The sequence below is a fragment of the Lissotriton helveticus genome, chromosome 1_1 (assembly GCF_964261635.1).
Source record: "Lissotriton helveticus chromosome 1_1, aLisHel1.1, whole genome shotgun sequence".
Taxonomy (NCBI): domain Eukaryota; kingdom Metazoa; phylum Chordata; class Amphibia; order Caudata; family Salamandridae; genus Lissotriton; species Lissotriton helveticus.
In genome coordinates, this window is record NC_136057.1 from 253,115,157 (window position 1) to 253,140,018 (window position 24,862).

Below are 24,862 nucleotides of genomic sequence, written 5' to 3' on the forward strand. Positions count from 1 at the left end.
CTCATTTTATTAAAAAAAACTGTGCAAAGGGGTTGTAAATGTGGTATTTTGCTTTTGTTTCTGTCTTGTAGAGGACCAGGGTAAATATACAGTTTTTTTGTACAGCCACTTCCTTTCTGCCTGTTACCATAGTAACAGTTTATTGATCACTTGCGTGAGTACAGTTGTTAGAAGTTCATCACAATATGTTGCTAATTAAAATAGTTACTGTGCTGGAGATTTATATTTATTTTTTTCATAGGAACCGTTAGTCGTAGAAGTAGTCAGTGGAAAAGTTTTGTTAGGGATTCCTTCCTGTTCGGGGAGTATTGGGGTAACGTGCTCCAAGCGGGAGTTTACAAAGTTTAATGTTCATTGGCTGTAAAGTATTAAAAGGAGAAGGTTTAGCAGTCATTCCTTGCTCGTCTGTGGAACAACATGGACATTTTATTGGCTAAAGTGTTTCGAGCACAAGTTTGCTCCTTATTGGGTGGGAAAAGTTCACTGTTGTCAGTGATATTGTGATGCATTTTCCAAAGGAGTATGGGGAAAGAAAGTAGTAGAGGGCAGGTTAGGAACACTATTAACTCTGTGCAGTGCCCATAAGGTGGTGGAGAGGAATTATGAGGGAAACAATTTTTTTTATATGTTTCAAGGGCCATTTATATAATTGCCGTGTGGTGTATAAATCACGGCGGAAAAATACAGTGTCTTGCGCTGTTTTCTTTTATCAAGTTTGTAGGTGACATACTTCTTAGTAGTACTATTTACTTATAATATAGTGTTTACTTTCCTGATGGGGAGGTGTTGTTGTGCAGCAAAAAATTCAATCAAGGTTTGAAACTGTTTTTATTAAGCAAATACAAATAAACTTTCTTCAGAAACTGTCGCTGTATATATGAAAGGGCTGACAATTAAACATGGAATTTCATAAAATATCAGTTAAGCGTAGCTATATACTTCTTTTTTTGATGATGTAAGAGGGCATCAGTTACTTTTAGATAAAGTAGATTAGAAGTGCTACAACAAACAGTCTCGCACTACATTATCTCAGATCAAGAGAACAAGTAAAACAGTTAAATATAAATTATTTCATATTACATGGAAATGCATGCATTATTATTTTTCAAATTTGTATTCTGTACGATTCAGAAACGTGCAGTCATAGTGTTTACAGGTTGCAGACTGTTCCGCTAATAAATCACATACTCACCAAAGAATATATAGAATGGTACTCTTATAATAATAATGGTACTCTTATAATATAATAATATATAGTACAGGTCCTATATATTCTCTAGGGAGAAGGTGAAAAGGAATCGCAAATAAGAATAGAAATGAGAAAATAACATTCAGAAATGTAGGGCTTATTAAAATATTTAAAGTAACAAAGTATGCATGATAGTTATATTTTAATATATATAAAAATATCTGATCGAGTACTTATAAATATTTGATAATTATAATACAGATGACGCTGAAAAATCTCCCATTCCTCTTTTGTAGCAATAGGATAATCTATTATAATATAACGATTGATACCATTGTTACAGTAAAAAGAAAAGGAAAATAAAGTTATGTATTTAACAGAACATCCATAATGAAATACTGTTGAGCGGTAATTATTTACTGAACTGAAATTTGATAATCGTGGCGACGGGTCATAAACTCCTCTGAGATCATGACGGTGAGAATAATAATATGTATATATTCTCACAGCATATGATCACAAGGGGAAAATAGACTGAAATCCGCAAGCCGGTAACGTTGCTTACTTATCGTTACTGTTTGTGAAGTGAAGTGAAGTGGTGTGGCTCACTGGTTAGAGGTGGCAGACCCGGGAGCAGAGGTCGGCCCAGGACCAGGGTTCAATTCCCGACGCGGCAGGGACGTGGACCAGGGTCAGCGGACTCGACAATTCTCGCCTCGGTGCCTAATCTAACCTGGGGTCCCACTCGGCAACTCTGGGCATTAGCTTGCCTAATCTTCACAACGGCCCCATCAACGCCGGGGATGCCTGGCTCCACCTTGGGGATTCCCAGTAGGGACCATCCCACAGGGAAAGCCAGGACGGGTTCCCCAGCGGTATACAGCGCCAGGACGCCCCTTTGCTGGGGCAGCTGTGCGCTTTACAAGTATAGGACATTTAACATTTGTGACGACGGATTTTGGATTCCACTAAGATCACCAAGACTGTTAATGTTATAATATACATATTAACAGTATGTGATCTCTAGGGGAAAACACAATAACAAGTGTAACATTGTGACGTAGATTCTAAATGTTTAGGGTTTGCGTTGACGGGTCAGCAACACCTCTCGAGCGAAGTACAGTATCAATATTATAATATAAAAAGTCACTATATATAAGGTGAAAGGATCCAGAAAAAGAGCAATATTTGCTATAATCTATCTGTTTCTAAAAACAAGCTGCTGACGTTACAAAGAAAAAGCGAAAAACATGCAATAACATTTTTTTCTACAAATAAATGTTTAAATATTGACAAATAGCCACAATTTATAACTAAGTACTATGCCTATGCCATATTGAAATAACTTACAACTCCGGAATATGTTTGTTGACGCAAAAAGAGAATCCGATGCTAGAGAACGGAACCTGCAACAGAGATTGGCGATTCAGAAATAACTCGTGAAAACTAAATTAATTGCACAGTATGTGTAGTTTATATAGTTTTTTGTTGTTTAGTAGTCTATGGAAGGAAGATATGGCTCCACCTATTTAGATGGCACGTTTCTGAGTTTACACTTGCTCATGTTTTAACTTTTTTTCTTCTGCACGTGTTCGGAAAAGTTACAAACTGTGAAGCTGTAAAGGTTTCGATTTTGATAGTAACTCGTATAAGGTATTATTATCTACATACGTTGGAGAGTAAAAAGGGTTACTCAGTAAAATGTGTTCTTTGCATTTTCATGATTAAAAGCATCTAAATAGAAGACGTATAAAAAATATCGTTATCATTAGAAGAAAAAAAAAAGATCTAATATTTGTTATTTTTATGGTTCTTAATTTAAAAAATGTGCTAGCATTTGTAAATCGTAATAAAGGTGTGCTGGCGCTTGGGGCTTTGGGAAGGTTAATAAATAATAAATGCCCTTTTCTATGCACCTACAAACTTGGCTTTTAAACTTTCAATTGCCCAGTCTGTATCTTTACACTTCATCCAAACATTTTGGTACTGCTATTTTAGTATTGTAGTGAACCATTCAGCAGTATGTGTTTATGTATACACTGTTCTAAAGAGAAGCTGATATACATTTTGCCAGACACTCTCCTTGCAGAATTGTAATAATTCAGCCAATACCCAAGTAGTCATGGTGCAAAGTGGGCCTTAGGGCATGTACTGCTTCAAACTCCTATACACTATGCATGCACTCTTCTATGCACAGGCAAACTTGTCTTTTATAGCTTTTATTATCCAGTCTATATTCTGACACTTCCAGCAAACTCTCTGTGATTGCTGATTCAGTATTGTACAGAGCTATTCAGCAGAATGCCCTTATGTATGCACGGTGCTAAAAATTAAGCTCTTTTAAATTCAGACAGACACTCTCCTTGCAGAACTGTAATTATCCAGTCAGTACTCAAGTAATCATGGTGCAAAGTAGGCCTTAGGCCATGTACTGCTTTAAACCTGTATAGACTATGCATGCAGTCTTCTATATAGCTGCACATTTGTTTTATACATTCAACCTCCCAGTCTGTATCATTAGACTTTCAAAATCACTCTCACTCTACTGTTTCAATATTGTAGTGAGCCATTCAGCAGTATTTCCTTATATATGTACTGTGGTAAAACTGGAGCTCTTATAAATTCAGTCATGCACTCTCTTTGCAGAACTGTAATCATGCAGTCAGTACCCAAGTGATTATGGAGCAAAGTAGGCCTTAGTATATGGACTGCTCAAACTCCTATTTACTATGCATTTACTGATCTATGCACCTGCAAATTTACCTTTTATATTTTGAATTCCTCAGCCTTTATTTTTACACTTCACCAAGCACTCTGTCATTCCTGTTAAAGTTTTGTAGTGACTCATTGATCAGTGTGTAGTAATCCATTCACTACATTCAAACAGTAATCAGCAGATGTACAATAAGTGGTACATTCCCAGAGATATGCCAGTTAATGTGCACTGTGATATCACAACAATAGATGCACCGTATTTACAATGTGGTGTATTATAGAGCAAAAACGGCACAGATATGTGATGTATTTGTGTTGTGAAGGTGGTGCATTGCTTGACTTGCGTTCCAAGCGCAACGCAGCTCCAGCAATGCTCTTGGGGTTCTATGCTCACAATGTTGTGTCAATCCTTACACCTGTTCCAAGCAGGTGCAGGTTTTTGACGTAGCATAGGCCTAAAAGTGACTGAATGAAATATTATAGAGTTCACTCAGTCACTTTTAGGAGGCGTTCCTATGCCTTAACACCTCCACTCCCTCCCCCCTCTCTGCGCAGGAAAGCCTCTTTCTGGCGCAGGGCTTTAGAATGTGATGCACCTTCCATATGCATCACATTGTAAATATCAGACACCATGGCACATCTTTTGCACCACCGCTGCATCACAAAAGTGACGGAAAAGATGTGTAACAGAGGCACAAGGGGGTTGTAAATCTGCTCCTAACACATACAAATTCACCCAGGCAGTTTTACTAGCAGTGCAAATTGAAGCATAGATTTGTAACATATTTATATGGATATGTTACATTGAAGTGCTTCGGTGGTACTACAGTATACTATAGGTAAACACCTTATACATTTATGCTGTAGCACTCCCTTATAATTTTGCACTTTCACATTCACCATACACTACTAATTTATTCATTCATTTATGCACTACACATTCATTCTGACAAACTTTTACACACTAATATAGAAATATAATTCTTTCTTAAGCCAGTGGAGGTAGTTCTGAAAAGAACTGGATTTTTTTCTTTTTAGTTTTCTATTTTCTTTTAATTTTTTTCAGCAAGTTTTTAGTTGTTTTTTTTTTTTAAATCAAAAAAATGAAACTGGAAACAAAAAAATGGTGGAACAGGAACTAAAACGGTGCTCTTCTTTCCTCTTCACAATGAGGTCAATAGACTGCTCACCGTAACAAAGGAGTTCTCTGTAAAATTTACAATGAATTGTAAGATCCGCAAACTGAGGCACTATAATAGGATGCGGACTGCTCGGAGGAGGTGGTGGTGCAGTTGAGGTAGAAGGAACTGCAGGTTGAGGGTTCTCCTTGAACCTTTGTGTTGCCATCCTTGCATAATTATTTGGATGGAAATTTTTGACATGACGAACCATTGAGGCTGTCCCGAAAGAGTACTTTTTAGTGGGGTCACCCCTGGAAAGTGTCACCTCACAGATCTTGACCGTTACTTTCAGCGCATTCACCTTGTTCTGTCCCTCCGGATATGATTTTTTTTTACAAATTAAAGCTTCTTTTCTCTTTTTCTGAGGTGGCTCAGTAACAAAATCTTCCTCAGAGGAATGTACTGATGAACTCTCAAAAAGAGCAGCCATTGTAGAGTTTGGTTCTAAAAGACTACAGCTCCACAGAATAGATGTTTCTCCTGGGAAAGTCCAAGTAGGATGATAGAAATGAGAGGGGTCTTTCAACAGTTGGAATAGGAAGTATTATGAACCAATCAAAACTCTCCTTTTATGGTCACATGACTTTGGGTACGCTTACAGTGCTCTTACGGTGCACTTACGGTGCTCTTAAGATGCAAGTACGTATGACGTACCTCTGCGATTTGCGTAATTGCTTTTAAAAGTAATAATCTCTTATTAAAAGTTTTAAAAAACTATTTTCATGATTGTCCTAGATAATATTTTCCCTTAATATGTACATTAAATACATAAATATATGTTTTTGAACAATTAGAGACTTTTGTACATATCACGCAGAAGCATTGATGCAACGCGCAAGGTCAAAGCGTATCCGTAACGAGTGCGCGGCTATGCGCAGAGGACCATTTACCGTACAAAGTGTGGTGCAATCATTGTAAGCGTACGGTGCGATTACCAAAAAAAATATGAAAAAGGAAATATACAGAATTTAATTGGAGAAAAAAAATTAATTTATAAAAAAAATGGGATTTAGTTTTGTTATTATTTTACATTAAGAATATAACATATAACTTTAAAAATAAAATAAATATAAATATTTATAATAAAAATTAAAGAAATTAGTATAAAAAGAAAGAAATAATAATAATAATTTATACATTTAAAAATTATCATTTACAATACCTTTGAAATTCACTGAAAAAACCATAGGTTTCAGCCACGTTATGGTTAGGAATTAGCATTTAAAAAACCTTAGAAATTCACTGAAAAAACCATAGGTTTCACACATGTTATAGTTAGCTGGACATTTCACTCATTCAAAACCATTGAAATTTCCCCGTTATAGTTAGTTCAGCTAACTATAACTCGCGTGCCCGTATTGCACTGCTGATGACGTCACATACTACATCACTCATGACATGGTCAGTGACATCACTCATGACATCACTGATGCGGGACATCTGGTGACGACTAGGTGAACTGCAGCTCTTTGTAGAATTATTTTGATATTGGATATTATAATATTCACTGCCCACTACTAATCTCGTCCCATAATGATTTGCAGGGCCTTTGGTTGGGATTGTTTTTTTGCCAATAACTGTGCTTGGGGTAGTCCTAAGACGATGGGACCACCACCAAAGTTCCACAAGATGTGCTTTTTGTTTATGCTCTTTGTGTTCAAGGCATCTGCTTGGTCCTTCCCCTAGGTTAGGGAGGACCCCAAAATCATAACCTCTCTCATTGCCTAATGTTTTCATTGAAAAAGTTCACTTTTGTGAATTGGTTATATGCTTTTTAGCACGTAAAATTGCTTTATCAACGCATCTGAGGATGTTGTTGATTTAACTGCTACGCTACGTGATTAAGTACAGTTTTGGTACTGTGCTACGTGCAATTTGCGGAGTGGGGTTTAGATCAAACTACGAATGCTCCGTTAGCATAGCGTAGTACTATGCCCAGGGTTATAAATGACTATATGTGAGAGGGAGTGATTGTGAGAGTAGCTGTATTGATCAGTGTGTGCTGGTAATAGTTATTGTATTAGAGTGTAAGTTTGTGTTAGTATATGTTTAAATAAGTGAGGTGGTGTGTGTATAACTGTACAGGTGAGTAAATGGGAGTGGGATTGATTATTTCCATGACTGACTAGGTGTGTGAGTAACTCTATGAATGAGAGGTGGTGTGTGAGTGTCTGTATAGATATGTGAGTACATATAATAATGCTATATTGATGACTGATTGCATGTATGAGTGACTGTATGGGTGAATGAGTAGATGTGTGTGAAGGGCTAGGAATTAGTGAGTGGATGTGTACTAACTGGTATTGGTGTGTCGATGGTTTCGAAAATTATATTCTGTATTTTAGAGTGGGTGTATCAAGGGTTATATTAGGGTGTGATGAGGTGCATCAGATTTTCCCATGGGTGATGTCCTCAGTGATGTAATTTGAGATGTCATCAGTGATGTCACTGAACATGTCATGAATGATATAATATGTGATGTCATCAGCAGTGCATTGTGGGGGTCTGAGTTATAGTTAACTCAACTAACTATAACGGCTGAATTTCTATGATTGTCTGTGAGTGAAATGTCCAACTAACTATAACCACCCTGAAACCTATGGTTTTTTTCAGTGAATTTCTAAGTTTTTTTAAATGCTAATTTCTGACTATAACGTGCCTGAATCCTATGTTTCTGTCAGTGAATTTCAAAGGTTTTTTAAATGCTAATTTCTAACTATAACGTCCCTGAAACCTATGTTTTTTTCTGTGAATTTCAAAGGTTTTTTAAATGCTAATTTCTAACTATAATTTCATTAAACCAATGTTTTTTTCAGTAATTTTCTTTTTTTTTTAGAAATGTTGTAAGTTTAGTATCCTAAAAATAGTTTTTGTTATTTCTTTTGTAATTAACATTATATCATTTTTTTTTCTTTCATATTAATATTTTTGGGGGAGAAAAAGTGGAGTCGCGCACCCATTGTGTACCTATCTCGGTGGGTGTGCAGATTCAAGCCGCCATATTGCCAAAGTCGTGAAGGATGCGCATTTGGTTAGCGATGGGTGTGCAGTGCCTGGCCCCCTCGTAACATCATATACGTATGGGATCGCATCATGTGTGCGTTTGGTATGCGACGGAGCGTGGTTCCCCGCCCTGCGTAACGTAATGAATGGGTGTGGTCCCACGGAAACATTTTTATGTTGAAAACTATATGTATACTAGTTAAGTATGTATATTAGACCAAGAAATTATGTACACTAATTATGAAAATGATATATTTCTAATTGCAATAAGATTATATCACTGTTAAATATACATTCACCAAGTCGCGTCGGGTACGTGCTGGGTGCACGACTCCCATGTGACTTTAAAAGTTTGTAGATTTCTTTGGTGTTTTCCTTTTTCTTCTGATATGGCTCCTTCTACTCTTGTGGTGGATTTTCCTTTGGAAGAAGAGGAAGAGGACATTCCATTAAGAAAAAAAAAGGAAAGCATTGTCTGGAAATTCTTCACAATTCCACCTGGAAAAAAGAAAGTGAATTCAAGAAAGGTCACTTGCATTCTATGATCAAGAGTACTGTTGAGGGGGAGAGAAAAGAAATACTCCTGTGGAACATCCAGCAGACCATTCACCCTCGTCCATTTGCACGGGAACAACTGAGACGTGCGCAAGAACAAAGGCAGCACGTGACCAGGGAGCTGGTCCAAGCACATCTGGAGTCTCAAGCTCCTCATCTCGAGGCCCGGATTATCATCCTGAATTTGGAAATCTAAAACAAGTTGGCATCAAGTGCAACACTCTTGTTTGCTGCGAGTAGCAATCCATAGATGCTGTGGTTTCTGCGGCAAGATACCAGCATTGTTAAAAAAAAATTATGGTTGCAATGACTGGTTAATTGCAAAGTTGAAACTTACTTCTTTTGTTTTTCCTGTTTTTAAAGAAAACACCCAAAAACATTCAAAATTGTTTAAAAACACAAAAAAGTATAAAACCTAACAAAAAAAAAGAAAAAAAAAGTTTTTTTCAGAACTACCTTATCTGGTTAAATAAAGAGAAATAAATGTGTGTGCTAATATGTGGTTGATTGCATGAGTATATCTGTAGATGTTGATTGATTCAAACAGTGCATGGGTAGTGCATGGATGATTGTATGACTGTATGAGTAGTGCCTATTTAATTTGATGATTACAGTACTGTAAGGAGAGTGTATGGTGAATTTATAAGTGCTTGGGTTGTGATGGAGTTATTGGATTAGTATATGGTACACGGGTGTGGCAGTGTGATTGCTGGACTGCATGAGTAGTACCTGTGAAAATGAAGGTGTGAATGAGCAGCGTGTTGGGTGTTAACGGACTGCATGGATAGTGCACATGTGACTGGATTAGTATATGTTACTGCCTGGGTGACTGGACAACTGCACGGGGAGTGACAGTGTGATTGCTGGACTGCATGGGTAGTACCTGTGAAAATGAACGTGTGAATGAGCAGCGTGTAGGTGGTTAGACAACTGCATGGATAGTGCACATGTGAGTGTAGCACAGCATGGGTCATTGCATGAGAACATGGGTAGTGACTGGATGATTACAGTACTGCAAGGAGACTGTATGTTCAATTTGTAAGTGCTTGGGTATTGGCGGAGTGATTGGATTAGTATATGTTACTGCCTGGGTGACTGGAGGAGTGCAGGGGGAGTGATAGTCTGATTGCTGGATTGCATGGGTAGTACCTGGGAAAATGAAGGTATGAATGAGCAGTGTGTTGGCTGGTAACGGACTGCATGCATAGTGCGCATGTGAAAATAGCACAGCATTTGTTAGTATCTGGGACATTGCATGAGTACATGGGTATTGACTGGGTGATTACAATACTACAATGAGAGTATATGGTGAATTTGTAAGTGCTTGGGTATTGGTGGAGTGTTTGGATTAGTATATGATACTGGCTGGGAGACTATAGGAGAGACGGGGAGTAACAGTGTGATTGCTGGACTGCATAGATAGTACCTGGGAATATAGAGGTGTGAATGAACAGCGTGTAGGTGGTTAGAGGATTGCATGTATAGTCCACATGTGATTGTAGCACTGCATGTGTTAGTGTCTGGGTCATTGCATAAGAACATGGGTAGTGACTGGATGATTACAGAACAGCAAGGAGAGTGTATGTTGAATGTGTAAGTGCTTGGGTATTGGTGGAGTGATTGGATAAGTAGATGATACTGGCTAGGAAACTGGAGGAGAGGACAGGGAGTGACAGTGTGATTGCTGGACTGCATAGATAGTACCTGGGACAATAGAGGTGTGAATGAGCAATGTGTAGGTGGTTATAGGATTGCAAGTATAGTGCACATGTGATTTTTTAGTTGGTATGTAAGGGGTTGCAAGGGTTGGTGAGTAGCAGAATGAGGATCTATATTAGTTAATGTTTGGTTGTCTGAGTATCTGTATGGGTGCCTCAGTGGCTGTGTCTGTGGGTGGTGTGGGGTGATTGATTATGTAAGGACAAGGTACTGGCTGGATAATTGGAGGAGTGGAAGGAGAGTGATAGTGTGATTGCTAGACTTCATGGTTACTACCTGGATAATCGAAAGAGTGAATCAGTACTGTGTAGGTGTTTAGGGGCCTGCATGGATAGTGCACATTTCATTGTAGCACTGCATGTCTTAATGCCTCAGTCATTATACAAGTACATGGATAGTTGACAGCATGGTGAATTTCTAAGTGCTTGGGTTTTGACGCAGTGATTAGATAAGGACATGGTACTGGCTGGATGATTGGAGTAGTGCACAGAGAATGACAGTGTGATTCCTGGACTTCAGGGTTACTACCTGGGTAATTGGAGGAGTGAATCAGTACTGTGTAGGTGTTTAGGGGACTGCATGGAACGTGCACATTTCATTGTAGCACTGCATGTCTTAATGCCTCAGTCATTATACAAGTACATAGATAGTGAGTGGATACATAGAGTTCTGCAAGTTGACAGCATGGTGAATTTATAGGTGCTTTGCTTTTGTCACAGAGATTAGATAAACATGGCACTGCATAGATGATTGGAGGAGTGCACAGAGAGTATCAATGTGATTCCTGGACTTCATGGGTACTACCTGGGTAATTGGAGAAGTGAATCAGTACTGTGTAGGTGGTTAGGGGACTGCATGGATAGTGCACATTTCATTGTAGCACTGCATGTGTTAATGCATCAGTCATTATTCAAGTACATGGATAGTTCACAGCATGGTGAAGTTATAAGTGCTTGGATTTTGGCTCAGTGATTAGATAAGGACATGGTACTGGCAGGATGACTGGCGGAGTACACAGAGAGTGACAGTGTGTTTCCTGGACTTCGTGGCTACTACCTGGTTAACTAAAGAAGTGAATCAGTACGGTGTAGGTGGATAGGGGACTGCATGAATAGAGCACATTTCATTTTAGCACTGCATGTCTTAATGCCTCAGTCATTATACAAGTACATGGATAGTTGACAGCATGGTGAATTTATAAGTGCTTGGGTTTTGATGCAGTGATTAGATAAGGACATGGTACTGGCTGGATGATTTGAGGAGTGCAAAAAGAGTGACAGTGTGATTTCTGCACTTCATTGGTACTACCTGAGTAATTGGAGGACTGCATCAGTACTGTATAGGTGGTAAGGGGACTAAATGGATAGAGCATGAGCCTTTGCATGAATGCATGGGTAGTGCTTGCATACTAACTGGGTGATTGCACAATATAGAATCAGTAAATCATTTCTCTTGTACTTATAAAATCACATATTCACTACTTTTGCACTCCTGTAATCATCAATCAAGAACCTCTCAGTAATTCACTAAATATACATACAACTATATAAATACCATTTCAACACATAAATGAGTCATTACATACTATCTAGTTAAGTAGATAACTACAACATATACAATACCTCTCAACAGACTTAAGGAACAAAACTAATAAACAACACCTTTTATGAGAATTTCTAAAACCACACTTTTATTATACATCTTTAGCATTATATCTAAAATTATGTGGCATCATTCTGCTAGAGATCGCGGGTCACCCGACCAATAATTTCGCCACTTCTGGCTTCGGGCCCATATACTTTACTTTATCATATACATAGGCTTTCCTGTTTTCAGTTTCTATTTTTGGTAAATTCTGGTGGTGTTTTCTCAGTGTTTTCCAGTGATTTCCATACCTTAAAAAAACAGTGCTTTTCAGTGGTTACTCATTTTCGCGCCAAAAAAATCAACTGAAACAGTGTTTTACCGGTGTTTGTGGAACGCTTTGCTTTTATTATTGCTTTTTCCGTTTTCTTCGGAAATGGTATCATGCTCTATATTTCAGAAGTTAATACAGTCATGAAATACTTTACATTGTCCTTTGATTCTGCAGCTCAGATTTAACAATCATTTGCAATGCAATAGGTCTCGCACTTATGCGAGTTTAAGCTATTGGCATTGTAAATGACAAAGCTTTTTATTTATGTTTTAAAAACAAAAACAAAAATAAAACGCATTGTTATTTGCAATGTCAACAGCTCAAACTTGCGTAAATGCGAGACCTATTGCATTGCAAATACTTGTTTTAAATGTAAGCTTGAATTGGTGACTCAGAGTTTGTCAATAAATATACGTAGAGAATTTTTTTTAATGCTATAATGAAATTGCAGTGTGGCCGAAGAGGCATATGCAAGTCAAAAAATGGGGTTAAGAAAAACACTTCCTGTAGCAAAAAAAATAATAAGTATTTGGGGCTTTGTTTTTTGCACTTGATTTTTTTTGTCCGACAGTGATAGTAGCAATTGCTTTTTTGACTGCTCTCCAACAGGATTGTGTGGCAAGTGCTGAAATGCAATAAGGTACTGTTAGGTGCACCATGACAATAGGTCTCGCCTTTGGGACCTTGTTAGTATTTAGTTTTGCAGCACAATATCTTTGGTCAACAACATTAACTGTTGCTTGCCGAGTCGTTTTCTGGCTGCCTATATACGCTGAGTGTTATACATGGAGATGTTACTTTTGAGCCAAAGTCAAATCTGATGTAACACAACATACGTATAAAATCCCGCTGCCTACCTCATTTGCTCCCAACACTAATCTATCAATAGCACATTCGTTTGTGAATCTCAGAAAGAAAAAAACAAAATAATGTATAATTGTACACAAATAAAACTACTTGAATGTTAAAATAAACAACAACACATTGCAATCTACGTGGTGCTTGTTTGTGTAATTAACGGCTGAAATGCCAGAAACTGGTCCTAGGATGCTTGTTTCCGGTCCAGGGAAGGCATGGCTTGGCAGTTCAGGCTGGACTGTTCCCATGAGGCACAGGGTCAGACTGATTTGCATATGGCCATGTCTGAACTGGGGTGGCAGAGTGGGCTAAAGAACGGTGATGGATTAAACCCAGATCTTTTGACTCGGTGTGTTTGATTGGTTCAGATGCTCCGTCCATCACCACCCCCTTTTGTACCTATTTGTGAAATTAGCCATTTTTTTAAAGTGGAAAGTAGCCAATGTAATCACATCGGCCCAACTCAACAATGCTCATTTTATCGACTTTATAAGGATGAAGGATGTAATCTGCCTTTTGGTGGTTGCTGCTGTGGCCTGCAGGCTAACTCAGGAACCCGCGTGGGAGCGTTTAACTGAGCTTTCTTTCTTGCCTGTTTGGCAGTTTGCATTCCTATCAGTAACAATTACAATCCCTTAAAATGTTATTTACATTTAAACACTCACACTTAGAGTTGCAGGAGCACTGTTCATTTGATTCCAAATGTGACCATTTCTGTTCAATCATAAAGCAAACCCTCTTTATTTTTAAGTCCTCTGCTCACGGTCCCAAGACGGGAAGGAGGAAGGGAAGTTGATCGGTGCTTTTTTTCCAGAGTTTTATACAGCGCGAACTTGAACCCGGTATCGGTTATCAGAGCGCCTAACATAGCACCAGTTGCGTTACATGAGGACATATTCATCATTTTGTTAGGCACGGGGAGATTAAGTGATTTGCACAGACTCACAGGATTTTCAGTGTAGAGCAAAATGTGGAAACCACAAAGTATGGTCAAGGCTTCTGCCATGACCCTGCTCTAGTACGCTACTACCGGCTCGCTATCACAGATGCTCAAATGTTCTCACTGCCAACACATTAGCTGCAGAAATTGGGAATTTTACTGAAACCTATAGATATTGCAGTTGTTAACTTCTTTTTGCTCTGGTTGTGCTGTGTAGTTGTTTTGGAGGCAGACTGACCATTGCACTCCAGAAATCTAGTATCCAATGCTCCTCTCTATGAAAACGGAATTCTCAACATTGGAGCAGAGAGTATCTTGATTTCACACAAACCAGGCATGGACTTAAAACCACTTCAACCCCTAGGGACAAGAAAATGCAGGCAGGGATTGGCTGAAACTATGAAATTAGATTAACAATAATCAACTGTTTGGCTTTTCCATATCAAGAAAATGACAAAGAAAAAGGCCATGTCTGGAGGTTTGGGCCAAAAGGGGAGATAAGCAGCCTTGACTAAGTACATATTCACAGAAGTGAAATTCTAGCTGACACAGAGCTCGGAGGTACTTCTGGAACTGAAGCATGGAAAAGGAACACGTACTGAACACACATCTTTTCTGACAATGCATTGTTCTCTGAATACACGTAAACGCTGCCACTACCCCTTCATCCCCCCAAAAAGGCAATGATGTGTTGAAATGTGCTACACTATGGTAACAAATAAAAAAGGCACAACAATAAAAAGTTTTTTCTATGTAGGAAGCTGCTTTGATAAAGGTCAATAATGCAATAGAAATGTTCTGGTGTATCATTGGGCGGCAGAAAAATCACAGCAACCATGGACAAGAAAGATATTATAGCAATGTGATAGCTTCAACAGTAGTTGCTGGAGTGGAAAATGTTCAAGAAGTAAAACAGAAATGAAACGCAATAAAAGAAAGAGCTTACACAGACTAGGAAAAGGTGACATAAATTACCAGCAAACAACGATGCTCAGTGCTTGTTAAGTTCAAAGCAGCCCTCGATGTGACAACAGCCTCAAGTCTCCTCAAAGCGGCCACATCTCTTAATAAGCATTTTCCTTCGGAATCACAATGGTTTTCAGGTCGGACACAAATTTGCCTTCACAAAAAGGTATTCTGGGTCTGCTTTAAGACACCTCGGTGCTCTCCGTGACCCCCAACACAGCTGCAGTTTAGCCTAAAGGGGTGGGAGTGCGTGAAAGGGAGTGAAGGTCGGGTTGGATAGCAGAGCCACACATCGAAATGGGCGCGCTTTTATTCCTGCCTCTGATAGGTATGCGCAAATACTTCGCCTTAATAGCCCCCCTGCCAGGAAGTGTTAAAACCTGCCAAATGAGACAATTACAGGCTAGCTCACCCGCGAAATGCAGGCAGGGCGATGACTGATGCAAGGCCTCCGAGCTAAAGGGGAAGCGCTTGCATTTCTTTTGGCTTGCAAATGTTTATTCGATAACACCAACAGAGCACAGAAAGGGAGAGAGGTAAAAGTGTCTGGTGTGCATGTAAGCGGAGAGAGACTGGATAGCAAAGCGCGAGAGGGAGAGAACGTGTGTCAGGAGAGAGAGGTTATAAAGCTGCAGGTGAAGAAAAAGCTGGGCCAGAGGAGACGAGTGAGAGACCAGATATGACAAGCGTGCCGCCTCTTTCCCCGGTGCCCATCCCTCTTGCCCACTCCTTTGTTAGCAACATCAAAGCCCTGTTAAGTAAACGGTCTTTTTAAAGACCTGTGAAATAGTCGGGTGCGGCTGGCCCCAGTAAGACAGCAGAGCACAACAGCTCCTCTCCCCCCAAGTGAGCCAGACAGGGGAGAGGGCCTGGTGTTGCTCTGCCCTGGGGGCATTCACAGCAGGGTTCCCCACGTGTGTGTACCGGCCCAGAAGCAGTGTTTGCGCCTGACACCTCCGCGTCAGGCACCACAATTTATTATGCGTTGGCTCCCCCAAGTGGCCAAAACCTGCAACAATGATGAAAATCAGTGACACTCGGTTTAAACCAGGTCAGCTAATTTTCATCCGGTAGTGTACTGTCGTTTAGAGTCAGTTTAAACCGAATTCCGGACAGACTACATATACATTGATCTGGTGACCACACAATCTACTACCAATAATTGTGAGTTCCTTTTCGATATTTCCAGTGTACCCAACCTACCATCCACTGTTATGGGTACCTATGACCACGATGGGTCAGGGAGCTAGCTGTAAAAGGAAAGACAGCAAAGTACAAAACCCAACACTAAAACCTTCACTTTATGAAATGACCACGGACAACTGGAAGTTTTGAAAGTTTTATCTTAAATTCAAATAAAGGGCAGTCATACAGTTTATCAAAAGAATGCTAGTGCGACAGGGAACCCGCTAAGTGAGAGGAAAACTAAGATAAGGGCAAAGTGAACACGCTATAAATCTGAGTTACTTAGTCAGTTTTATGAGAGAAAAACCAAGACCATATCAGGAAGTTACAAACTGCAATACAGAAAATGATTTCTAAAAGGTAGGGTAACATAGGAACACGCTATGAAATCAAATGCAAATGACTTTATGAAATGCAATGGTTGCAGGAAAAAGCATGGAAAATTATTCACGTGCAAAGGTATGTCTTTATTAAAGCAAAGACAGAAAAATAGAAAGGTGCAGTTTAAGAATTTCAGAGCAATATTTACCTAGACTGGTGTGAAAACCAACCCTGGCCACGGGTCAGTTAAGGACAGGAAAACCCTCAAGGAAGGATAACCCTCAGTAGGACAGCAGGTGCAGAATGGACACCGCAGGACAGGACAGGAAACCCAGATTCGGATCAGGACAGGACCACCAGGATACGACCAGCACCCGCAGTTCGGAAGCAACACCTGCGCTCCACCCTCTCTGCAGCTATCGATCAGGACCCCGATTGGGTCAGCGAATTTCCAGAAAAAGTGCTCCGCCAGCACTTAAGGTTCAGTAAAACCTTCAGAGTCTATGGTCAGATTTCAGACAGAGAGCTCCGCAGCACCTCTGTATCGAGTCACCTATTGAGTGCGTTGGGTCAGTGACAGGTCAGCTATTCAGACAAGTCGGACAATTTCTCTAGCTAAACCTAGGCTAGTTATACTGTTTTGGGACAGGGTACCACCCCCCAAATGTTGCAAAGTGTCAGAATCCCCAATTTGGATTGGTCCTAAGGTAGGATTTGGTTAACACACCAATCAGAACAGACTATTCTAAGGCCTATTTTGCATCCTAAGGTGCCGCCTAGCAAGATTTGGGTTCCCACGAGAAGTCGCACTGAATACAATGAAAAATTATACATTTGTAACAACATAGGAACATTGGCTCCATCCTCCTGGGTCAGAGGTAATTCTCTCAGGAGCATCTTGACTGTGGCTGCCAGCTGGCTGAGTTCCACGGTCCAAGGTTGTCTTTGGCCTCGCATTTTGAGCATGCGCAGAAAGGACCTTCAAAATGGCTCACGACCCATTCGGACCCCCATTTCCCGTGATACATGAAAAGTAAGCGAAAACAAATTAGTACATAAAAATAAATGAATGTATTACATGTCATGATTTCACATTTTAGGTTCATCATTATAAAAATATACTATGCATTAATGATAAGTGCAACGAACAATTTCACAAGAGCAGCAGCACAAAGCTTCACCACGTTATCAAGGCACAGCCATCTTATTGCTTATTACGCATGCGCACCCTTTCCCTCCAAAACTATCTCTACACGAAGTCACGTGAGTGTGACTGACACATGCGCAGAAGAGGAAAGTCAAGCAGCGGCCATTTTAGGAACAAGGATTAATCGCATTAGTAAAACACATAGGCAAGCATCTCTATGATACCCACGCACATTCAAAATTCATAAAATTAGTAAAACGAACAATTTAAGTTACGAGATTATAATAGATTTTCGAGGTTCTTGAATCGAGCAAGTCGCGATGCGAAATCTTGCTCTATCAATTCAACTATACCTTAGCTCAAACTACTATAAAGAACACATAATTAACAACACCTTATTTCACCATTCTATCTTAAAACATATGGCAACATTTAACTTTACCTTCTGTACAAACTAATAACAGAAATGTAATTAATAACACCTTATATGATCATCTTTCAAACAGCACAGATGTGCTACATTTTACCAAACTAACTATAATTATGCAGTATCATTAAACTACACCTTTGTAGAAAGAATAAAAAAGGATGACTAATAAACTACACCTTATATGAACATCTTTGAAAATATCACAATTATAGAGTGGAGTGCACTCAATTTCATCCATATATTCAATGTCATCAGTATTAGCAATAGAATGCGTGCATTCCCAGAAACGCGGTCTGCCCTCCAACCGCCTGAAAAAGTAAATGACAATGGATTAGGGAACGTAATCTCACTCCCTTACCGGAAGCACTGCTGAAAGGCTTTGTCGCACAAAAGATTCCATAAATTGATCCAGTTTTGTAGTTTTAATCCATTAATGGGGATTTCCTGAAAGATGTTATGCTATGTTATATTAGGTAATTTTGTATAGCGCACAGCTGCCTCAGCGGAGAGGCGTCCCGGCGCTTGCATGATAGGGTTTAGCAGTTGGGATTGACCATCTGCAGGGGAGATATTTGCAGAGACTGATGGGGGGGGGAAAGGTGGGGTAAATATCTTCAATTTTCTTGTAGAAGAAGTGTGCCAACTTATTACAACGTCCTAAGGTGTCCCCTGGAAGCAAGGGGGACTCAGAGGGCTTAAGGAGGGATTTCGCAATTTTCAACATTTCACGGGGGACTTGGAGGCTGAAATAATCTTCTTTTCATAGTAACCGGATTGGGCCAATCTAATTTATGCCTTGTAGGCTTTAAAAGCTTCTCAATACTTAGATTTTTCAATAATGGAGAAGTTCTTTCTTCAACTTCTCTCCAAGCATTTACATAATTGTTTCAGTTCTCTAAGTTTGGGTGAGTAGACAGGTTGAACAATGCCTATCTTTTTTACTGGTCATCCATTTTTTGGGGATTAGCGTGTCTAACGATGATTCCAGCAATTGATTAACTTTGTTGTTAGCAATTTCAAGGTCGGTATCTAAGACAGGACTGGTGTTCTCAAGAGTAAATTTCCAGGACTCAATAGACAGTCTAGACCAGTTCCGACTGTTGGAGAAGAGCGGGTCAAGTAGATGGCCTTTTTAGTGAGTTGGATGCTTTGCCACTGGATTAAGCTAGCCTGGCTGATGAGGGCTGTTCGACCAAAACCAGTCCCAGGATGCTTGTTTATAGTCCAAGGTAGACATAGTTTGGCAGTTCTGACTTGACTGTTCCCATGAGGCACAGGGTCAAGACTGATTTGCATATATCTGTGTCTCAACAGGGGTGTTGAAGTGAGCTAGAGAATGATAATGGATTTAACCCAGATCCGTGTCTGGGGGTGAGTGTCTGAAAAGTTTCAGCGCTCCTTCCACCATCTCCTTTTGTTTGCTTTGTTGGCCCTTAGTTGGCGGGGTCTGCCCACACTTAAGTCCCTTGCTCACTTTGCCACTGGAGTCAGGCTGATGAGGGCTGATAGCCTAAAATCCGTCCCAGGAGGCTTGTTTCCGGTCCAGGGAAGACATGGCTTGGCAGTTCAGGCTGAACCGTTCCCATGAGGCACAGGGTGAAGACTGATTTGCATATAGCTGTGTCTGAATTTGGGTAGTGATGTGAGCTAAAGAACGATGATGTATTCAACCAGATCCATGACTGGGGGTGAGTGTCTGAAAAGTTTCAGTGCTCCGTCGATCATCTCTTTGTGTTTGCTTTTTTCACCCTAAGTTGGCAGGGTATGCCCAGAGGTGGGTCCCTTGTCACTTTCGCACTGGATTCAAGCTAGCGTGGCTGAAGAGGGCTGTTAGCTCGAAACTGGTTCCTGGATTCTTGTTTCAGGTCCAGGGAAGACATGGCTTAGCATTTCGGGCTGGGCTGTTCCCATGAGGCACAGGGTCCAGACTGATTTGCATATAGCTGTGTCTGAATTGGGGCGGCGAAGTGAGCTAAAGAACGATGATGGATTCAATGCAGATCCATGACTGGGGGTCAGTGTCTGAAGATTTTCATCTCTCCGTCCATCATCTCCTTGTGTTTGCCCCATTTCCACTAACTGTCAGGTTGCAATAGGCCCATAATAAGTGGTTGTGCTATGTGGGGAGGAGGAGTGTTTGTCATTACTCCAACTTTCATCAGGCTCTGCCATACACACACTCTTTCAATCCAGCCCAAAAGCGCACCTGGAACTCTTCTTTCCTGACAGTGAGTGGAAATGTCCTGGCAAGATGGCTGACACTGAGGACTGATGTCTCACTTGAAGCTAACACCCATCAAGGCCTTGTGCTCCAAACACCAGTCCCCAGTGTCAGATGTCTTGCCAGTATATTTCCACTCACTGCCAGGAATGCATTGTTCCTGGTGGGCTTCCTGGGCTGGGTGGTAGGAGGAGTGTTTGCAATGACTACATATCCCATCAGGCCCCATCCTCCACACACCTTCCCATCCATCCCAACCAGCCTACCTTGGACTCTGCTTTCCTGACAGTGAGTGGAAATGTACTGGCAAGATGGCTAACACTGGGGACTGGTGTTTGGAGCACAAAGCCTTGATGTGAGTTTGGAAGAAAGTGTGTACATGGCAATGATTTTAATCTTTTCATTTTCATTGCAGACATGTGGTTTATCTGTATTACATACACATCACATGTGTTTTAACTAATAGTTTGTTTGAATAAAAAATCTAACATTTATATTACTGTGACCATTGCGGAGATGTCTGCAGAAGCGCAGTTGCTAACTTGAGTGGAATGTGGAGTACCTACTTGCCAGAATATATTCCTTCTGGTAATTCATACATGCTCTCCGGAAGAAGGTTGGCACATTCCTACTCATCCCAGGAAGTAAAGTGCACAGGTAGTTCAGGAGGGCCACCACCAGTCACGTTTTCATGTGCTTCTGCAAACAGTTTTTTACCCTCCTTCTCACATCATACCACCTTCTCTTCATATCATCCAGTGAGCACAGGACAAGTGCTTCAGCCTTCACCTTGTTGACTATCCTGTTCCACATCTTATTTTTCTGGCTGAGGGGGTCTGTTGGACTAGGGTCCGGAATACATGTGGCTCAACTTTGATGATTTCATCTACAAGCACTATCAACTCCTTATCTTAAAAACGTGTGAGCTTCTTCTTGGGCATGGTGAGGGATATGTGTGAGGGTGGGTGTGAGGGTGATTGTGAGGGTGAGAGTGAATGTGAAATAGAGGGTGTGCTTAAGAAAATGAATTTAAAAAAGTGATATGGGTAAAGTGGTGGTAATCCACTGTGTGAGTGTGTGCAAGGTTGAGAGCAGGGAATGAACGAGGTCTCATCTCTTGGGCTTCCAGCAGTATTGTGGAAGTAAAGGATCATGCTAATTTTTTGGGTCTTTATATGGGTGGATTGGTGGGCGTGCCTACTATTCAAAGGTTTTTTTGGGCACTGTCAATGCTTATTGTTGTTACTGATTTTCGTATTTTACACTTGCCATGTAAAACAGAAACCGACACGGTTCTGCAACTGCATCAGATGCATCCTAATCTGTTCGGCAGGATAACCGAAATGCCTATGTGACAACCTTTCCGACCTACTCAGTCCGATCAGCCTGGTTTCCACCCGACGCGGTTGGGCAGAATGGTTTCTGACTGACGAGGTTGAATTTTTACCTGCTGTGGATCATAAAACGGCAGTTGGAGAGGTCACAGTTGAGTTGGTTGTAATGTTTCCGAGGACGAGTCGGTCGAACGATCTTTATGACCGACATTGTAATGAGGGCCTCAGAAACCTGCAAAGTTGCCAGAACAGTGTGTGAGTAATTTAGCTTTGGACACTTCTGGTTTGTTTGGAGCGAGATGGAGAATACCAAAGAGTTTCATTTTGTAGTTGGATTATTAGTCCAAGAAAGTGCTTGAATTCTTGAAACACATCTTAAGTTGATAATTAAATGCTGAGTAATTAGTCACCAGCAATGAACTCAGCTGGTACCTAAAGAGATGGACAATTATCTTTTACAATTTGGTGTAAAACATTCAAGAACATTGATTTGCCACCCCAGTAGTAATGGTCTGGTGGAGTACTTTTACAGGTTGGTGAAAGGACCATTTACAGTTAGCATTAGTGAATGATTTGGAGTGGGGGATAGCATTTGGAGTGATCCAGTTGATAATGTGAACCCTCCTGAGGTCAGTATGGGGAGTCACCCCTTTCATGTTGCTGAGAGGAAAAGTATATGAGAGTTTGAATTATGAATGACTGTAAATGAAATGTATTCATCCCACTATGCTGAAGAACGCCTGTGATATGCGGAAGGGGATGCAGAGGAAATGTGAGTGTGTGGGGAAGGAGGGTGTTTCTGTTTTTTAACACCCACATGCGGATTAGAAGAATGAGTGTAGGGGGTCACAAAGGAAAGGGCAGGTATCTCGCCTAGAGCATGTGAAGGAGGTAAAAAGGTATGCAGTAGTATCTCCATCAACTTCACTAGAGTTGTCTACCCTAGGATGGCTTTAATTGCACATAACGTATGTGGTCATGTTGATTCAATTGACTGGGACTTGTAATACATATCAACTTGGTTGTGGTACTATTCTTGCTCTAATTAAGTCTCTAATTAAATAATTATTTTTACGTAACAAGGAAGAATATTGATTTGTGATTGACAGCAATGCATGTTGAATTCTTCGTATATATTACTTTGTCTTGTTTCTGCAGGGATGATCAGCCAACATTTCAATATTCTGCGATCAGTGCTGCTGAAGCTGAGATGGTGAATGCCTTCTGGATAAATGGGGGGAATCAGAACAGTCTTAAAATAGTCCGCCAATGCATCCAGCACCTTCCCAACTTGTGCATGCGTGACCCAGGAGGAAAACCCATCTCCTGGTTCGTCATGGACCAGACAGCAGAAATAAGGATGGGATACACTGTGCCAGAATATCGAGACAGGGGGGTCTTAACTAGCCTCTTCATACCCTTCATTGTCTCTCTCCATCTGCAGTGGGATGATTTCCCATATCACTTTATCACCCGCAAGCAGAATGTCCAGATACACAGTGTAGCACAAACAGTGGGTTTACGCATAGCACCTTGTGAATACTTTAAGTCGATTTGTAGGCCTCAAGGGAGGGAAACACATATTTACCACAGGAGAGGTTTTCCTAAAAGTACTCCAACTGTGTCATCTCGCATGTGTTCACACCTCCCCTTTACCATATTTAGATATTTCATAAAATAGGATGCTGGGAATTAGGCTTTACTGACAACACTCAGAAGCAGCCTGCAAGCAACAAATGGTCCCTTGGAAAACATCAAAAAACTTAAAGCACATAGGACTGATATGTCAAAAAGAGACAATAAGAGGAAACATCAGCTAAATCAGGGTCACTGTCATTTTATCATAAAGATGAAATCCTGTTGGAACATACATGAAGATTGCTTGATGTATGAAGACTGTTTGATAAATGCTGAGGCTGCCTTAAGGCTTGTCAGTCCTCCAGGGATTGTGGCACATTTCTTTTTCAGGTGCTTCTGATGCTTCCAAGCAGGCCAACCCTTCCACCCTTGCAATTTGTGGGCAGTGCTGGAGGGGGATGTAAGTGAAGAGGCCTGCTAATGGGTGTGTGCTTGTGCGTATGTGTGGTGGCTGCTCACATAATCTCGGATGTGTACCTTTTTACCCCCTCTTGTGACATACCTAATGCAAGCACCATGACAAATAATGCAATTTCATAAAACAAATAAGAGCATATGATTGCAAAGAAAGAGACTAAGCGTTTTTACTGAGAGACAGGAGTGACACCACGGGGTCTCTTGCCCTAAGGGAAAAGGATACACTGAGAATCCACTGTGATCGCTTATCAGGATAAAACTGTTTTCCTGGAGACCCCTTACCCACCAGGGTTGCCCCTAGGTGGCATGCTTCATCATCGGGGTTCATCTCAATCCTCTATGGATTGAGGCGTGCTGCGACTAAACTATTATTCAGAAGCCCTACTGGTATTTACTTGAAATCGGGGGAGTAGGAAAAAAAGAAGTTAAAAATACCTAACTAGTGGGCTACTGTTTTATTATCCTCCCCCTACCCCAAGCTGGTAAGGTTAAAATCAGGGGCTATTACTGAAAACTGAGATTACAATGAGTATAGGTGTCACAGTAATAGGCAGTCAACATGTTTCGAGCTGTTCCCCTATTGGCTCTTCCTCAGGACCACACAGGAACTAGTCCAGTTTTTTCCACTCCAAATGAATCCTTAAATAAAGACACTCACATACATACCCACTGTACATGCACTTAATACACATACGGTTGTCTCAGAAGAACATCTTGTATCTGTTAAAAAAAAAAGTAAAATGCATTAAAAGGACACATGCCTGTCAGCATAGCTGGCAGGTCACAAAGTCCATCTCGAACCAGGTTTGTGTTTCACCCAAATATTGGGTGTGCAATAGGTCTAACAAGTAACCACTCTTTAGCGTGTAGAAAAAGAGAGCATGGCTGCGTTAAACCTTGCGCAAAGCCAATCTTTACAGTAGGTCCTATAGTAAGTTGCTTAATGGAACAAAGGGAAAATGGCCACTTACGTCCCCAATAATCCTTTATGTGAACACAAAGAATACAAGCACAATAAATTATTGTCCCCGAGCACAGCACAGTAAGTAATAAGTCTGAGAGAAAAGAAAACTAGATCAAGTTAGTTCTTTCTGTATTCAAAAGTTCATTTAGTCAGTTCCATTT

General features: G+C 40.5%; 1 protein-coding gene across 1 annotated transcript in view; it reads left to right on the forward strand.

The window, feature by feature from the left end:
• The window catches only part of LOC144769040 (glycine N-acyltransferase-like), a 304,146-nt gene extending 279,940 nt beyond the window's left edge, over window positions 1-24,206 (forward strand). The window contains exon 6 of the mRNA XM_078653036.1: window positions 22,841-24,206. Within this exon, the coding sequence (XP_078509162.1) occupies window positions 22,841-23,363 (523 nt within the window). The 3' untranslated portion in view covers window positions 23,364-24,206. The remainder of the gene's footprint in view (window positions 1-22,840) is intronic.
• The last annotated feature ends 656 nt before the right edge of the window (window positions 24,207-24,862 follow it).